The sequence below is a fragment of the Microcebus murinus genome, chromosome 18 (genome assembly GCF_040939455.1).
Source record: "Microcebus murinus isolate Inina chromosome 18, M.murinus_Inina_mat1.0, whole genome shotgun sequence".
Classification (NCBI taxonomy): Eukaryota; Metazoa; Chordata; class Mammalia; order Primates; family Cheirogaleidae; genus Microcebus; species Microcebus murinus.
The window spans coordinates 15496473-15513278 of record NC_134121.1 but is presented as its reverse complement, the minus strand read 5'-3'; the positions used below and the strand labels follow the sequence as shown (position 1 = coordinate 15513278).

General features: G+C 44.1%; 2 protein-coding genes across 5 annotated transcripts; one reads left to right on the top strand and one right to left on the bottom strand.

The window, feature by feature from the left end:
* The first annotated feature begins 707 nt into the window (after positions 1 to 707).
* Positions 708 to 7535, top strand: C1QBP (complement C1q binding protein). Its single transcript, XM_012779354.2, has 6 exons — positions 708 to 1030; positions 1600 to 1750; positions 5292 to 5385; positions 6552 to 6647; positions 6885 to 7007; positions 7150 to 7535. The coding sequence occupies exons 1-6, from the start codon at positions 799 to 801 to the stop codon at positions 7297 to 7299; spliced, it is 846 nt and encodes a 281-aa protein (XP_012634808.1). The 5' UTR covers positions 708 to 798; the 3' UTR covers positions 7300 to 7535.
* On the bottom strand, positions 7489 to 16719 carry RPAIN (RPA interacting protein). 4 transcript variants are annotated; one of them, XM_075994211.1, is made up of 7 exons: positions 16271 to 16688; positions 14898 to 15068; positions 13540 to 13597; positions 11489 to 11600; positions 11286 to 11349; positions 9714 to 9854; positions 7489 to 7573 (listed from the first exon to the last, which is right to left on the bottom strand). In XM_075994211.1, the coding sequence occupies exons 1-7, from the start codon at positions 16451 to 16453 to the stop codon at positions 7523 to 7525; spliced, it is 780 nt and encodes a 259-aa protein (XP_075850326.1). In that variant the 5' UTR covers positions 16454 to 16688; the 3' UTR covers positions 7489 to 7522. The 4 variants fall into 4 exon arrangements, with proteins under 4 accessions (XP_075850326.1, XP_075850327.1, XP_012634809.1 ...); XM_075994212.1 differs by lacking the exon at positions 7489 to 7573 and adding an exon at positions 7600 to 7713 and having other exon boundaries at positions 9813 to 9854; positions 16271 to 16719; XM_012779355.3 differs by lacking the exon at positions 7489 to 7573 and adding an exon at positions 7600 to 7713 and having other exon boundaries at positions 9686 to 9854; positions 16271 to 16685.
* Between the last annotated feature and the right edge of the window lie 87 nt (positions 16720 to 16806).

Below are 16806 nucleotides of genomic sequence, written 5' to 3'. Positions count from 1 at the left end.
TGTTTTCCATTCACAGAAAACTGTTTGGAAAATAGTATTAGTCTTGTTATTGTCACTAATTTGGTAAGACATACCTTCTTGGCACCTTATATTTACTGTGTATCCTAGAACGGTAGGATTGTTTGTTTTTAACCTTAATCTGTTACTCATGGCTTCTTGTCCCCAGAAAAATGATGTCCCATTTAGAACTTGGATGCAAGGTTGGAGGGTGCAGAGTGGGAAGGTGACAAAAATTAGTCACATATCCGGCCTTCAGGATCTCATAGTCTGGCAGGAGTGAGGAGATGCCTCCTGGTAACCAGCAAAGGCAGGAGGTTTCTGCAGAGAGTGAAGCATAGGGGCTGGGCGTGCACAAGCATGAGCTACCAGGTGGAAGAGAGGAGGTTCCAAGAGGGAGTGACCTCGGAGTCAGGCCTGCTGGGAGTTGGGGGTGCAATCTGCGTAGTCAGGAAGTCTAGCGTGCTTTGAGAACAGTAGGAGGAAATTGAGAAAGTATAATCAGCCACTGGAGAGAATTAAACAGAAAGCCTCGGAGACTAGACTCAGACGGACTGGACTCAGCGAGACAGCGCAGGCAGGAATCCGAACTCCAGGCCTCCCTGGGGCTGTACCGGAGGTCCCCGGCAGAGGGCGCGATCCCGCCCAGGGGCCTTCAATCTTGCAGCGACGGCGCGGGCGGCGCTTCCGGCGAGGGCGGGGCCTCCGGCGAGGGCGGGGCTTCCGGCGGCGCGCTAGGTCACTGGGAGCCTGGGCCCGACTCGACATTCGCACACGCACGTGTCTGCCGCCGCCTTCGCGATGCTCCCTCTGCTCCGCTGCGTGCCCCGTGCCCTGGGCCCCGCCATCACCGGCCTTCGCGCCGCCGCGCCCGCCGCCCCGCTCCGACAGCTACTGCAGCTGGCGCCCCGGCCGTGCGCCCGGCCCTTCGGATTGCTCAGCGTGCGCGCGGGCTCTGTGCGGCGGCCGGGCCTCCTGCGGCCTCCCGGGCCCTGCGCCTGCGGCTGCGGCTGCGGCGCGCTGCACACCGATGGTGAGGTTCGCGCACGCGGGGCGGGGCGTTGTGGCAGGGGTTGGGGGAGTCGTCCGGAGCAGGAAGGTGTGGAGTGCCAGTAGTGGGTCGCCCTGAACCGGGGTCCGTGACATTTGGCAGCCAGCGGGTAAAACCCACGTGTTAAATGTTCCCCTTCCTCTCCCACCCACCCAATATTTGGGAGCGATGATAAGACTGAATATTTGAGGGCACTTTTATCCTTAGTTTCTTGAAACTGAGCTTTTAGGAAGGCCCAAGGTCGTGGTTGAAAGCCTGGTTATATCTGCTGGTAAGTGGAAGACGGAAATTGGGAAATGGTAATGGGTGTATCACTGGAAATCACTTTGCCTGAGTCAAGTTCAACTACCTACTAATATTATTATGGTAATTTTGCAGTTGAAGAAATATGCTTAAAAGTGTGAATTGGGTTAAGGTCTCAGAGGAACCATAATAGCTGAAGGATTAGAAACTCTCCAAATCCAGATGTCTGGCTGCAGTAACCTGGGTAATTGTTTCATACTAAAATAATTGGCTTGTGTTTTTGAGTATCATATGGATTTCTTTTCTAGGGGACAAAGCTTTTGCTGAATTTCTGAGTGATGAAATTAAGGAGGAAAAGAAAATTCAGAAGCATAAGTCCCTCCCCAAGATGTCTGGAGGTTGGGAGCTGGAAGTGAATGGGACAGAAGCTAAATTAGTGCGGAAAGTTGCTGGGGAAAAGTAAGTACTGGTCTGGGGACTGAACTCCAGGGGACCAAATCTGTGACTCTACAGGACCTGTCCTGGGTCATCCCCAGAGGTGGATACTTTGGTATGAGAGAGAGTTTTCAAGAGACAGAGGATTCATTTTGAACAATTTCATAAGCTCCTGATAGTTCATTCATTGAACACAGATTTGCTGTGGGCTAGTTACTAAAGAGACAATAAGAAAGTAGCACAAAAGTATGTAGCTGGAAGTCTATTGAAAGGTAGAGATTCAGTAAATCTTTACTGTTGAAGGAAGCCATACCCTGCCTAAATTTAGGCATGAAGATTCAGAAGTTCTTATAGTAGTGATAGAATTAGTTTGATCTCTGGTTTACAGTCCTGATAGAACTGGCTTGGGGCCAGGCACAGTGGTTCACACCTATAATCCTAGCACTCTGGGAGGTTGAGGCAGGATCGCTTGAGCTGGGAATTCCAGACCAGCCTGGGCTAGAGCAAGACCCTGTCTCTACTTTAAAAAAAAATTGGCTGAGCGCAGTGGCATGTTCTTGTAGTCCCAGCTACTTGGGAGACTGAGGCAGGAGGATCACTGGAGCCCGGGAATTTGAGGTTGCAGTGAGTTATGATGATGCCACTGGGCGACAGAGAAACTGTCAAAAAAACAGAACACTGGCCTGTTCCTGCCCCCTAATTTTTACAACATTTGAAAATACAAAATAATGTAACTTCCATGTAACAGGATAGCGTTACAATGTAGTGAGGATTGCCATCAGAAAGAGACATGGGTTTTTAACCTAGTTTAGCTCCTCCCTCCTAGACTTTGTCTCAAAAAAAAAAGTCCCAGGGTAGGGACTGGGACTACAGGCGTGTGCCACCATGCCCAGCTAATTTTTTTTTCTATATATTTTTAGCTGTTCAAGTAATTTCTTTCTGTTTTTAGTAGAGACAGGGTCTCGCTCTTGCTCAGGCTGGTCCTGAACGCCTGAGCTCAAATGATCCACCGGCCTCAGCTTCCCAGAGTGCTAGGATTACAGGCCTGAGCCACCGTACCCGGCCCCTCCTAGACTGTTAAGTGTTGTTTATACTTGTATCATGCAGTCATCCATAATCCTGTTACTCAGATAAACACTTAGAATCTCCTAATTTTTCTTGAAATTTTTTTATAGTTGACCTCACAATGTGCTTGCAATTCTGTATCTTGTTTTTTAAGTAACAGCTTTATTGAAATTTTAATTTATATGCCATAAAATTCACCCTTTTGTTGAAGTATACAATAATCAGTCACCACTATCTAATTCTAGAACATTGTCATCACCCCAAAACAATACCCATTATCAGTCACTATTTCTCCCTCCCTCTAGCCCCTGGCAACCAACTAAGTTACTTTCTCTGTACATCACCTATTTTGGACATTTCATATAAGTGGAATCATTCATTTTGTGGCCTTTTGTGTCTGCCTTCTTTAACTTAGCATTGTTTTCAAAGTTCATCCGTATTGACAGTAGCATGTATCAGTACTTAGCTTCTTTATATGGCTGAAGAATATTCCATTGTATGGACATATACCACATTTTATCCATCAGTTGAGAGACATCTGACTTCACCTTTTAGCTATATGAATAATACCATGAACATTTATGTACAAATTTTTCTGTTGAATATACCTGCGAGTGGAATTGCTGGGTCACACAGTAACTGTATGTTGACCTTTTTGAAGAAACTGTCAGACTGTATCATTTTGGCCATCCTAGTGGATGTGAAGTGGTATCTCATTGTGATTTTGATTCAATTCCTCTAATGACTGATGATGAGCATCTTTTTGTGTTTATTGGCCATTTGTATTTCTTCCTTGGAGAAATGTCCAAATTTTTTTTTAAATTGGGCTATTTGTCTTTTTATTGTTGTTAAGAGTTCTTTATATTTTCTGGATATAATTCCCTTATCAGATACAGGATTTGCCTGTCCTGTGGGTTTTCTTTTCACTTTCTTGGTTGTACCCTTTGACACACACAAGTTTTTAATTTTGATGGAAGTCAAGTTTACCTGTTTTTCCCTTTGTCATTTTTGCTTTTTAGTGTTACATCTAAGAAAGTACTGCTTAACCCAGTGTTGTGAAGAGTTATACTTATGTTTTCGTCTAAGGGTTTTATGGTGTTAGCTCATGTTTAAGTCTATGATCTATTTTGAGTTAACTTTTGTGTATGGTGTGAAGTAGGCTTCTGATTCTTTTTTGCCTAGCATATAGTGCTTTTCCCATATATAGGTCAATTATGTGTTCTGTAACCTCACCTAAACCATTTTCCTAGGTATTTCATTACCAGTATGGGGTTGTTATAAATAAATGTTCTGATGAACATCACTGCATTTCTGTGGCCAGTTCAGCTTAGTCAGCACTGTTGCAGATTCAACAAATTTTGTGGCTGAGCCTCAAACTGCAGTTCTTTTTTTTCTTTGGAGACAGAGTCTCGCTTTGTTGCCCAGGCAGAGTGAGTGCCATGGCGTCAGCCTAGCTCACAGCAACCTCAAACTCCTGGGCTCAAGCAATCCTGCTGCCTCAGCCTCCCAAGTAGCTGGGACTACAGGCATGCACCACCATGCCTGGCTAATTTTTTCTCTATATATTAGTTGGCCAATTAATTTCTATTTATAGTAGAGACAGGGTCTCGCTCTTGCTCAGGCTGGTTTTGAACTCCTGACCTCAAGCAATCCGCCCACCTTGGCCTCCCAGACAAACTGCAGTTCTTATGGGAAAGCTGCTTCATGGCAAGACAGCCAGCCAGTTAGCACGACTCCAGGGGGCAGCAATTAGCCTACTCTTGTACAGAACTTCTGGAGTTGTGTGGCCCAGCAGTTCTAGTTCCAAACCTCCTATCCTAGGAATTTTGACTCGGTTTTGGATCATGATTTGTCAGGTGAGAATTCTCGTGCCTTAAAATTTAAAATTGTCATTAGTTGGTGTTTCTGGCATGCTTTGTGATGATAAAACTTCTCACGAGTACTCTGAAGAATGCGTCTGTCCTCAGCATGCTGTTCTTTGTGAGGCCTCCCCTTCCTAGGGCTAGGGCTAGGGCTGCTCTTGGTCCTCAACTGATGCAGCCCTCAGTGCTCCTCCTTCCAGAGGCAGATTTTGTGGTAAAGAAAAACTCTTAAAGGGGCTTCTATTCCATCCTACCAGCTTCTCAGCTGCTCACTTTTTCCAGGGTTCCCTGGAAAGAGCAGGGTGGACTGTGTCAGGGGCTGTGGCCGTGAGACAACCAGTAGACACATGGCAGTGAGCCCTGGGGCACTGGCCTGATGGAAGTAGCCCGAGCATGACTGGCTGAGATAAACTAGGGCCTGTAGGTTTGACTTCCGGCAGCTGGCACATAGTAGGCACACTCTGGACCTGCTGAGTCAGTCTCAGAGTTGGATGTAGACACCCAGCCTGCAAATAATTTAGATATACAGTCAGCTAGGGTAGAGGCATTGTTTCAGTAAACCTTAACTGTTGCATGTCTCCAGGCTTATCTGTTACTCTGCTCAGGTTAAACTGCCTTGTCTATGTGTTCTTTTCTAGGATCACTGTCACTTTCAACATTAACAACAGCATCCCACCTACGTTTGATGGTGAGGAGGAGTCCTCCCAAGGGCAGAAGGTTGAGGAACAGGAGGTAAGCTCCTCACAGTATTAGCTTTTACCTCAGTTCTGATAAGCTGCTCCAGGGGCTTAGAGAAGGAGCTTTTCTTTTTAAATTCCCTCTAATGCTAGAAGAGATAAGGCAAAGGACACCCATCCTTGGTACTTGAGTGGCAGAATCGATAGTTTCTGGCCAGCTTTAGCACTGGGGCTGTGGCCTCTCTTCTCCAGGGACTGAATAAGTTGCCATCGGCAGGGTCAGGCTTTATGGTTTGGCCCATATTCTCTTAGCAGAAAGGAACTGAAACTGTCTCAACCCCTCTCATAATGAAGAGATGTTTGATATGGGAGATTATCATTTGGTGTGTTTCCATGTAAGGAATGTTCCTAAAACGTCACAAGCTGGTAACAAACATTAGCCACTTAACCAAGTAAGAAAGCCAAGGGCAACAGAGATTTTAACACTTGGCCAGGTAGAGATCTTTTCCTTAGGTTTCTGGCTCTCTTGGTTGGACCTGGATGGGACCCAGTTTTCAAACATTTTGGGAAGTGGTGTACCCAGCCTAGAAACCAGTATGGGAGCCACTGACTCCCTAGATCTGACCAAGCAGGCATCAGTACAGTCTTGCCTCTTGGCCTAGTGTGGAGAGTACAGCCCTCCAAGGTGCTTCTATCTTAGTCACCCTGACTAGCATCTCCCTGACATTGGACTCAGTCGGCTCCCACGGCTCACCATCAAAGAAGAGCTGCTGCCATTATTCAGCCCTTAGGATGGCCACTTAGCCAGGTGCACCAGCCGTTGTGGTCTGTAGTAAAGGAAGACTCCTCAAACAGTCAAGCTGGAAAGAGATCTTGGAAACTTAAGCAAACTTTGCAGCGTATGGATGGAGAAACAGGCCCAAGAAACTTAAAGGGACTGATCTAAATGTCAAATAATTGGCACATAGCTAGGGCCAGAATGCACATTTCATTCTAAACCCAGTGTGTTCTTTAACCAAGTAGGATGCTAACAGAAGTGAGATATCCTGTATTAAAGATTCTAAGCTGCTTATTTGGGAATGCTATAGCATAAGACTATTAAAGTGGCTAAAAAATATCCTAATAGTAGTGGCCATCAGACACTCTGAACTGTCTGAGACCTTTGGTCCAGGTATCTAACCCTTTCCAACAATGGCATGTACTGACTTTTTGTTTCCCCAGCCTGAATTGACGTCAACTCCTAATTTCGTGGTTGAAGTTACAAAGAATGATGGCAAGAAGGCCCTTGTGCTAGATTGCCACTATCCAGAGGATGAGGTATGCAGGGTGGAATTGCCAGCCCCTTGGGAACAAGGAGTTTCTGGGGACCTTCCTGGTCCTTTTTAGCAGACATTTAAAAGACTTTGTATCTTAGACCATGGGAAGAGAGGTGGGGGATGAGGGAGGGAATAAGAGTAAGACCTGGTGAGTGTAAAGCTGTAAGGTCATTTTCTTTGCTTGAGTCTGGCTTGTCCTGAAAAACCCTTCAGTTTCCCCAAATATGCTTCCTTTCAGGTTGGACAAGAGGAGGAGGATGAGAGTGACATTTTCTCTATCAGGGAAGTTAGCTTTCAGTCCACTGGTGATTCTGAATGGAAGGACACTAATTACACACTCAACACAGATTCCCTAGACTGGGTGAGTACTTGATAAGAGGGGGGATGCTCTTGGGCTTTGCATGGCAGGGTCCTAATTCAAGAAGACAAAGAAGTATTTTAATTAATATGCATTACAGATTGTCCTTTTTTTTTTTTTCTTTAACTAATGTTGTTCTTCATAGGCCTTGTATGACCACCTAATGGATTTCCTTGCGGACCGAGGGGTGGACAACACTTTTGCGGATGAGTTGGTGGAGCTCAGCACAGCCCTGGAACACCAGGAGTACATTAGTTTTCTTGAAGATCTCAAGAGTTTTATCAAGAGCCAGTAGAGCATACAGGGACACTGAGAGCCTTTCTTTTATGGCAGGCTCTGGCTGGTGAACAAATCCTCTGAAACCAGACACATGTGCTTTGAAATGGTTATCATCCTACTATCATGGAAGAAATAGCAAATTTAAATTATTTCTTTTGCATTCTCATTTAGTATTCATTTGCTTTTTTCTGTACAAATCTAGATTTTTGTATAACATAATGATGGACAATAAAATTGGTTTATCTCCTCCAAGGTAGTTTGTCTTCCATTTCTATTTCTTCCCCTCCAACCTGCATCACAAAACGCCAAGAGCAGAGATGTTTGAAAAGTTTTAATACAAAAAAGTTACAAATAAAAGGTTTGTATATACAAGGCTCCTTCTCAAGAGTGAATGAGTTGTTTAGAGGATCACAGCCCAAGTATCACAAGCCTAGAAAAAAATTAGCCTAAGTTATATTCTCGTCATGAAAATTATCTTACTATTTGGATCATAATATTTGGTTAAAAGTTGTAATCAATAACTAGAACTGAGTTCAGTTACAATTACAAATTAGTTCAGTGGTGTTTGTCAAACTGTTTGGCTGGGTCTTTGCTGTCCTGTAGCCTTCAACAGCTTTGGAAACCATTAGCCATGTAGTCTTCAAGCTAAGATCAAATCCTGGAGCTTAAATAATCAAATATCCTCATCCTCAAGAAACCTGTGACCTGAAAGATTATTCAAACTCTTTACAGCTTAGAGCCCAGCAAGGAGGTGAGACTCTTTCAACAAAAGATTGACACAGGCATGCTCACTACAGGCAGAAACAACTTGGCAGCCCGCTAATTATACCACCCCTTCCCTTGACCTGTATTATCAGTAAGCATGTGAGTATAAAATTGGCTCCTGATTCCATGCTAAGGGATCTTGTCTATCCTTAACCTTGACTCTACTTCATTGGTAATATATTTGGCTTTCTCTGGAAGGCACTGAATCCTGCTAATGGGTGGTTTGGCAGCATATTCTATCCGCATGACCACCACCAAACCACTGTCATATCTCAAATATTCCAAGTCCTTGAAACACATCACCATCTTCTGTAACCCACACCTATCTTCTTCCACCTCATCCTCATCATGTATGCTGAATTACCCTATAAGCCTGACCTCACTGGATCTTAACCCAAGGGTCCTTCATTCCCCCCTTAAGTGGAAACTAAGGTCTAGTGGCAAACTGGAACTCCAGAACATTCCAAATTTCTACCTTTCAAAGTGTTCAACTCTGGGAGCCTGCTGAGTATAATTTTGTCTTTCCTTCACCGGTTGCCCATCTTTGCTGTGACATCCCCTTTCCCAACAATGGTCTCCCTGCCCACTCCAGAGCCAGCATTGTCAGTCACGCTCTCCCTAGGACTGCTGCACAGCACTCACCTTTCAAACCTCACCATCCATTTGGCATCACTGCTGCTCTGAGCTCCAGGGCACCAATGGTTAGGTGAGCAGATGACCGTGGTCCCTGACAAACACCTGCTGAGCTGCAGCTGTCCACTCAGCAGTTAAGCAGTCCTTTTAATTGTCCTTGCCATCCCCTCCAGCACTTGGTCTGAAACTTTCACACTCAAGGACCTCCACACTCCAGCTCTACTACCATTACAATCTGTGGATGACTCGCTTGTTCACTTTACTAAGAAGGCAGAAGAAGCCAAAGCCACCTGACTTAGGCCTCTGCAACTCTCCTACCTTAACTCATCTGCATAAACACATTCAGCACCTACTTATGTGCTAAGCACTAAGAGTAAAAGATACAGTCCTTGGCCTCAAGGACAAAGACATATGAACAGGTAACTGCAACAGTATTAGAGGTGACATGGCATCAGGTACTCAGGTTAGAGACTAACCCTTGAACCTCTGTGAAGACTATTGCTGAGGAATAAGCCTGATGCTGCCCTGCTGTGCTTCCTGTCCTGCTGCCTTCTGCAAAAGTGATGCCAAGAAGGCCTATCTGGGTGTGACAGTTATGAAATGACCAGCTGACCTAATAAGCAGACAGTGCACCCAGGCTTCCTAACTCCCAGACCAATGCTCCTGCCACACTCCTACAAAGCCTCTTCCCTTCCCCTTTCAGGGGATGATTGACCTTTTCGTTGAAGTGACCTGTGACCTTCACTTTTCTATGCAAGTAAATTCCTCAGCCATTAAACAGCTGGTAAGATCTCTTAACCAATCTCCATTTAACCCCTTCTCCAGATTACCAATGCTCTCCACTCCTGCCATAAAACACACTGACTGTCACTCATGGCACAAAGAACATTAAAAAAGATAGTGAGCTATTTTCTAGCCTCCTTTTGCTCCTGCCCCCACCAGCTGTTTCTAAGCCATTATTTCTACCAAGGTGGGAATAAAACCAACCACCAACCCCCACTTACCACGCACTGGGTCCCATGAGAGGCTTACCAGACAGCTCATAAGAAGACTGGACTTTTCTTCTATTCCTTCAGTGACTGAAAATTGAGGTGTGTGGGAACAATGTGCACTGTGCTCATTTATACTTGCCTCTAAATAGGCACGAACCTTCTGCTCTGTCAACTCCGGACACTAAAAAATATAAACGTTCAACCTAATCTTAGCAACTTGATAATCAACAGTTTAAAAATCCTGATTCCTCCTGCTAACCAATATACTCTGGCTTACTGTGATGGCTTGATTTCTTGGAGCTTTCAAGAACCTCTTGGGTCCATGACTGTACTAAGAAGATCTCTTAACCAATCTCCATTTAACCCCTTCTCCAGATTACCAATGCTCTCCACTCCTGCCATAAAACATACTGACTGCCACTCATGGCACAAAGAACATTAAAAAAGATAGTGAGCTATTTTCTAGCCTCCCTCTGCTCCTGCCCCCACCAGCTGAGTGTATTTTTACCAAGAATCAGCAGTGTTTGCTCCCACATCTGTCTGTGCTAATTGAACTCAGTGATTTAATTATATAATATGTAAAGTAATGACATAGGGGAAGGGAAATAAAGTTTTGTTTTTATAATAAGCTTAAAAGTTTATGAAACACCCAAAAAGATAAGTTGCTTCAAAAAATAAAATATAAAAAGAGCAGGCTGGGCTCAGTGGCTCACTCCTATAATCCTAGCACTTTGGGAGGTCAAGGTGGGAGAAACCCTTGAGATCAGGAGTTTAAGACCACCCTGGACAACACAGTGAGACCCCATCTATAAAATTTGGGAAAAAAATTTAGCCAGGCGTGGTAGTGTGTGCCTGTAGTCCCAGCTACTCAGGAGGCTAAGGCAGAAGGATTGCTTGAGCCTAGGAGTTCAAGGCTGCAGTGAACTATGATTGTGCCACTGCACTCCAGCCTGGGTGACAGAGCAAGACCCTGTCGCAAAAAATAAAAATTAAAGTTAGGAAAAAAAAGAGAGCTTTTGAATTAGGTAAAAGATGAGGGAAAAATCCTAAAGTTGTACTCTGCTTCTAGATCCACTTTATAGAAGCAAAACTGGTAACTCTAGACTATGTATTACAGGGGTTGTTTATGTAAAAAAGATGACCCAGCTCTCTAGTCAGCAGAGCCCCAAAGACAGGCAAATAAATCTGTATGTCTGGAAATTATAAAATGAGTCATTTTTATAATTTGTCACTTTAACTAATTACTCAGTTAACTGGCAAGCGTGCAGTCCCCATCATCTCAGATAAGAGGGTTCCTGTATTTTAAATTACTAAAGCTTAAATTCTGAATTAAGTTTGTCATTGTATATGGAAAATTATATTAAATCTCTATAAAGATGTTAAAGCAGTGTGGGCCTCCAGGGACATAAAAGCCCTGTTCTCAAGTGTTTCCCAATTTTCATGCTGTATATATTCTCACCATGGTTGATTTGAAGCTACCCAATGTGACATCACTGAACATGAAATTGGGAAGAGATGTGCACAATCAGCTCCAGCCCACCACTGGAGGTTCTTCAAGAAAGTAGATATATGTGGGAAGAAGTGGCACGAAATCTGTATGTGGAACACTCACGTGAGATGGGATGGACAGGCCACACTGACACATGACCACACTGCTTGTGATTCTCAGGTTGTACCTAGAAGAAGAATTAGGATCCCATAGCATCATGGCCCCCAGACCTGGATCTCCAAAACTTTTCAGGCAACAAATTTTCAGGGAAATTTGGAGTGGGGGATGGGAACCAGTAATGCTAAAAAGGTTTTATAAACTCTTACTTTGTACACACAGGACAGATGAGGGGGTTTGCCTCCCACTCAGCCAGCATGATGCTGAGACACTTTTCATCAAACTGCAAGCTCTTCTCATATTCGCTGATGATGGACTGTTCTGCAAGGCAAAGGAAGTTGGAATGCTTCACCATGCTTCACTCAGGTTGTCCTGTATTTAATGCTAAGCTGCACTTTCAAAGGCTTCTTCCAAATAAGGGAGAGATGCCACAGTACAATTACTGATATTTACCTCTCTCTCAGGTTAGCTTAATCTTTTTGTATCTCTTCCCCTCCCCTCCATCCTCTCCTTATGAAGAGGGAGGATAAGGGACAAAGAGACAACTTTCACATACATCTCTGGAGGCCACAGGAGCACAGATGTGGAATGACAGAATCCCAGGGGCAATTGCAGAAAGCTGATACTTACAAAGCACTTACTTCTGACACTAGGCCTATCCAGCTGAGCCTAAAGTGATGTGTTTCCCAATGTCCATATACTTGGAATCTATGTTCAGAATCTGTGTGCTCATTCATTCAGCAAACATGCAACAGTACCTAGTATGTACTAGTCATAGGGATATGCAGATGAAAAAGACTCCTGCCCTTGTGAGCCCACAATCTAGAGGCAAGGGTCAGCAAACTACAGCCACACTCTTGTTTATATATGGTCTATAACAGCTTTTCCACAACAACAGCAGAGCTGAGTAGCAGTGCCAGAGACCACATGGACTGCAAAGTCAGAAATATTTACTATCTGGCCCTTCCCAGAAAGTTTGCCAACCCCTGCTGTAGAATGTTCTTTATGGCTTTTTGTAAGCATAGCACAACATAGTAAATCCTTATCACTTCAGAGTTTTTAAGTATATACCATAAGAAATATTTAGTGAGTCATATATTTTACCACTAAGATATGTTTATAGGTGGGAGAAGGCCAAATCTATAGTAAAAAGATTGGCCAAGTGCAGTGGCTCATGCATGTAACCCCAACACTCTGAGAGGCTAAGATGGGAGGATCACCTGAGGCTAGGAGTTTGAGACCAGCAAGGGCAACATAGCAAGACCATGTCTCTACCAAAAAAAAAAAAGATAACTTAAGGAATTTACAGTCTAACTGGAGTCAATGACAAGCATAAGAACAACTGACACTTGCATAGAATTTACTGTGTCAAATGCTATTTTAAGTTCTTTATATAGATATTACCTCTTCAATGTTATTATCCTTATTCCAAAGATGAAGAAACTGAGGCACAGGGAAATGAAATGCTTTGTTCAGTCAAGTCATAAAGCTGAGAAGTGAATCTTAGCAGTGTGGCTCCAGAGTATGTGCTTCTGCCTCCCCATAACAATAGCTATCAATTATTGAAAGCTTTCTATATGCCAGTCACTGCACTAACGTCTTCTACATATATTATTTAAGCCTTACAAAAAACTTATAAGGTAAGTCTATTATCTCTACAGGTGATAAAAGTGAAGCCTAGTCAAGACAAGATATGTGGAATAAATGACCTGCTAAATTATACACCCCACACGGTGCTATGGACACCTCAAAGAGTGTCACAAGACCCTGGGGAGTCACTAAAGAATGGATGGGAGGGAGGGCACTTAAATTGGGTGGAGCAAGGGATCCAACCATGCACTGTCTCTTGCAAAGTAGCAGATTTACTATTAACCTATTAAGAGAGAGGCAAGATAGTAGAATAAACATGGGAACTGGATTCACACAATTGATTTTGCTTCCCAACTCCACCACTTACTAGCTGTGTGATCTGCATGAAAATACCACCTTCTGTTCTGTCAAATAGTACTATCTTGTACAGTAGTCACAGGACAAAACAGTATCATGAACTGAGAAGTTCTTAGCATAAAGCCTAATACCCTGAAAACCCTTATTATTGGGAAGATGGACAGTCAAAACTTCAGAGTACAAACACAGTTTTCTGGCCACTTGACTGAAGATGGAGGTACAAGGAGGGGAGTTAAGAATCAATCCTGGTTGAAGGAAAGGTCAGCATTAAAGTAGCTAAATACAGGTGGGAAGGACTACTCCCAGGGGCTACCTTGCTCAATCAGCTCCTGCTCGATTTCTTCCAGTACAGCCAGGTCCATCACCTCCAACTGCAAGAGAAAGTGGAGTCATCAGAGGTTTGAAGTAATAATCAGCCACTAAGTCCCACAATGATTCATACTTGAAAGCTGGCTTGAAGAACCCAGATTTACCTGACAAAATCAATCCAGTCCTCCTGCAGAATATGCTGACTACAGGGTAAGGTGGTCATGCTAAATCACCAACAAATGATCAAAACTATCCATGACAAAATAACAGCACCAATTTTGGGAGAGACAGTATAGGGCAGCAATTAAGTATATGTTCTTCCAGGGCTATGTGACCACAGGAAAGTTCCTAATCTCTGTAAAACTCTGTTTTGGCCTTTGTGAAGTGGGAATAAAACCTACCTGAGAGTGTTATTGTCAGCACTAATTGTGGTGATGGAAAGGCAAACACTAGCATACTGCAGGACACACAGAAGCCATGGAATACCGATTATTATATAGTAATATGGCTATATATTTCCCCATTATTTGGACATTCCATAGGCTGCTGTCCATTAAGTTTACTCCAGCACCTAACAGTGTCTAGCACATAGTAGATACTTAAGACATGTTTGGAGAATGTAGTAAGAGCTGCAATAGTGTGTATAATTGAGGGACCACTGAGTTTTCAAAGAGGTTTCAAGCTGTATTTGTGCATTTTTTCACAACCTTGAACTTGTTAGAAGTCTTGATTTCATGTCACTTTAAAATTAAATGTTACGGAATATCGTATTTCACAATTCAACTGCTTTGATGGCTTCAAAGCAGTTTCTCACATGTTTTCTTACATAGTACTCACATTTTGGACAACACTATCTTCTCCACTTTATAAATATGAAAACTAAAGCTCAAAAAGGCAGAAGAGTCAAGAGCAAAACCAGGATTAGAATCCAGAACTCCTGACTTCCAATCCAGTGCTCTTCCTGATACACTGTAAATGGTTTCCTATCCATACCCAGTTCCCAACTCTGGTTGAAATTAGAATCACAAAATTCCTGGAGAGCTTTTTAAAGAGATTCCTAGCTGATGCCTACTGAATAATTTCCAAAGGTGAAGGCAAAAAACAAAATTTCTTTCTTTTTAGTTTCATAAGTGATGATGGTGCAATTATACAGCAGGTCTACAGTAGGGTACTAAGGAACCATTGACCTACTATAATAATAGAAGAGCCTAAAGTTAAAGGTAGATGAGCCTGAGTTAAAGGCTGTTAGAATTCCAATTGGGAGCTGGGGGCTGGGCTTAGAGGACTTGCATAAACCGTAGAGAGGACACTAGTTCTTGGGGGTATAATCCCCCTCCTTGAAAACACATAGCCCAGACTGACCTTAGCCAAAGCCTCTGGACAGTTCTCCACTGACTGCAAAGCCATCCACTCTTCTTCCATCACCTCTTGCACTACAAAGGTGTTCTGAGCTCTCCCTGGCATATTGCCTCCAGTCTGGCGGTACCTGTTCAGGAGTCTGGCCCGACTGTTTTTCATTCTCTCCAGGCATCTCTTGGCAGAGGGGAAAAAAAGAAAGATAGGAGCAGGGGCAATTCCATTAAAAAACACACAAACACACACAAAACTCGTAGATTAGTTGGTAAAACATTAAAAGAAATTTATAGACACAAAATTTTAACTATTATCCTAACTACTGTTATTTTTGCATATTCCCCTCTAGTCCTTATCCACTTGGAGATACATACAATTAGTTCATGTATTTCTAGATAACCATATTTCATATCCTATCTTCTATGCCAGCTTCCTTAATGGCTGGATGTATAATATCTCAGCATCCACTGTCCTATTACAGAACATTTATATTGCTTCCAAATTCTTTCTACTCTAGCTACCGCTGTGGTAAGGCCTTCCTGTACAACAGTGTTTCTAAATTTAGGATGATTTTATCCCCAGGGGACACTTGACAAAGCTTGGAGATATTTTGGTTGTCACATCTACGGTTGCAGTACTATTGTAGTACTGTAGTATTTTTGGTTGTCACATCTCTGGTAGAGACCAGGGATGCTGCTAAACATCCTACAATGTACATAACAGCTCTTCACAATAAAAAATGATCTCCCTCAAAATGTCAATAGCCAAGGCTGAGAAACCCTGATGTACACAATCTTTCTAGCGTCAGACTATTTTCCTGGGATACATCCACTGCTTTAGAGATGCCTGGAGAAATAGGCAACATTACTTACTAGCACCCATCTGTGTTGGGAAGAGACCACAACTGAGGTAGAGCACAACTCTGCTAAGAGTAACGAAGGCTCTTTTGAGCCTCGGTGTACTACTCTCTAGAACAGAAATAATTTCTGTCTCACATGACGTATATATACAAAGTGCCTCTCTTGGCGCCCACCTACCCAACAACAGTAGGTGGTGTTATTGTAGAGGTGCAAAGGGTACGTACGGTCATGACCACAATTCAAACTGAAAACACACCCAAATCCAAAAACAAGGCTTCCTGGGACTGAGCCCACCCAGGCTAGTCCCACAGTCAGGGGACCAAACACTCCTGGAGGCGGGGGAGCGGAGGGGGTGGCCAAGACCCAAGCCTTCAGGCAGGAGGTCTGGGTTCACGGTCCACCTCCGCTGGGCAAGCGCTCCCGGCACCTGCTTCACGGAGCAGGGCTGAAGCGAAGGCAAAGAAGACAGCAGTCCCCGCGAGTGGTTAGGGGAGAAAACCACGGCCCACACCCCGCACTCACCTGCCTGAAAGCCTCTTTCCAAGACGGCGAGCCCAGCAGCTTGTACAGCGAACGGTGCCGAGACCCCGACGGCTCCGCCATCGCCTCTTTGCCGGAGTCGCCAACAAAAGCACCGCCCGCTAGGGGCGCGCACGGAACTCTGGGAGTGGTTGTTTCTGTGCGCTGAACGCACTTACATCGCATGGAATTCTGGGAAGTGTGGTCTTACCGACGGGCCCCCCACGAAGACAGATTCCGGCAACCCAAGGATGGGTGGCTGAAGTCGTGATCCTTGTGAAGTAAACCCAACCTGCACTGACCGAGATAAGTCTTGAAAGAAAGTTCTGGATGCGTGGAGATGTCCACTAGGCAATTAGATACACAGGTCTCAGACTCTCCCAGGTACCAGACTTCAGCAGCACCAAAGCTTTCTCTCCACAGGTACTGTTGTGTTGACTTCTCGCCCCGCCCCCTTTGGCTTCAGAATAAATGCTAGACTGGCGATTGGCTTTCCTCTGTCGATGCACCCGCCTGATGGGCTGCCCGCTCCTTCGTCC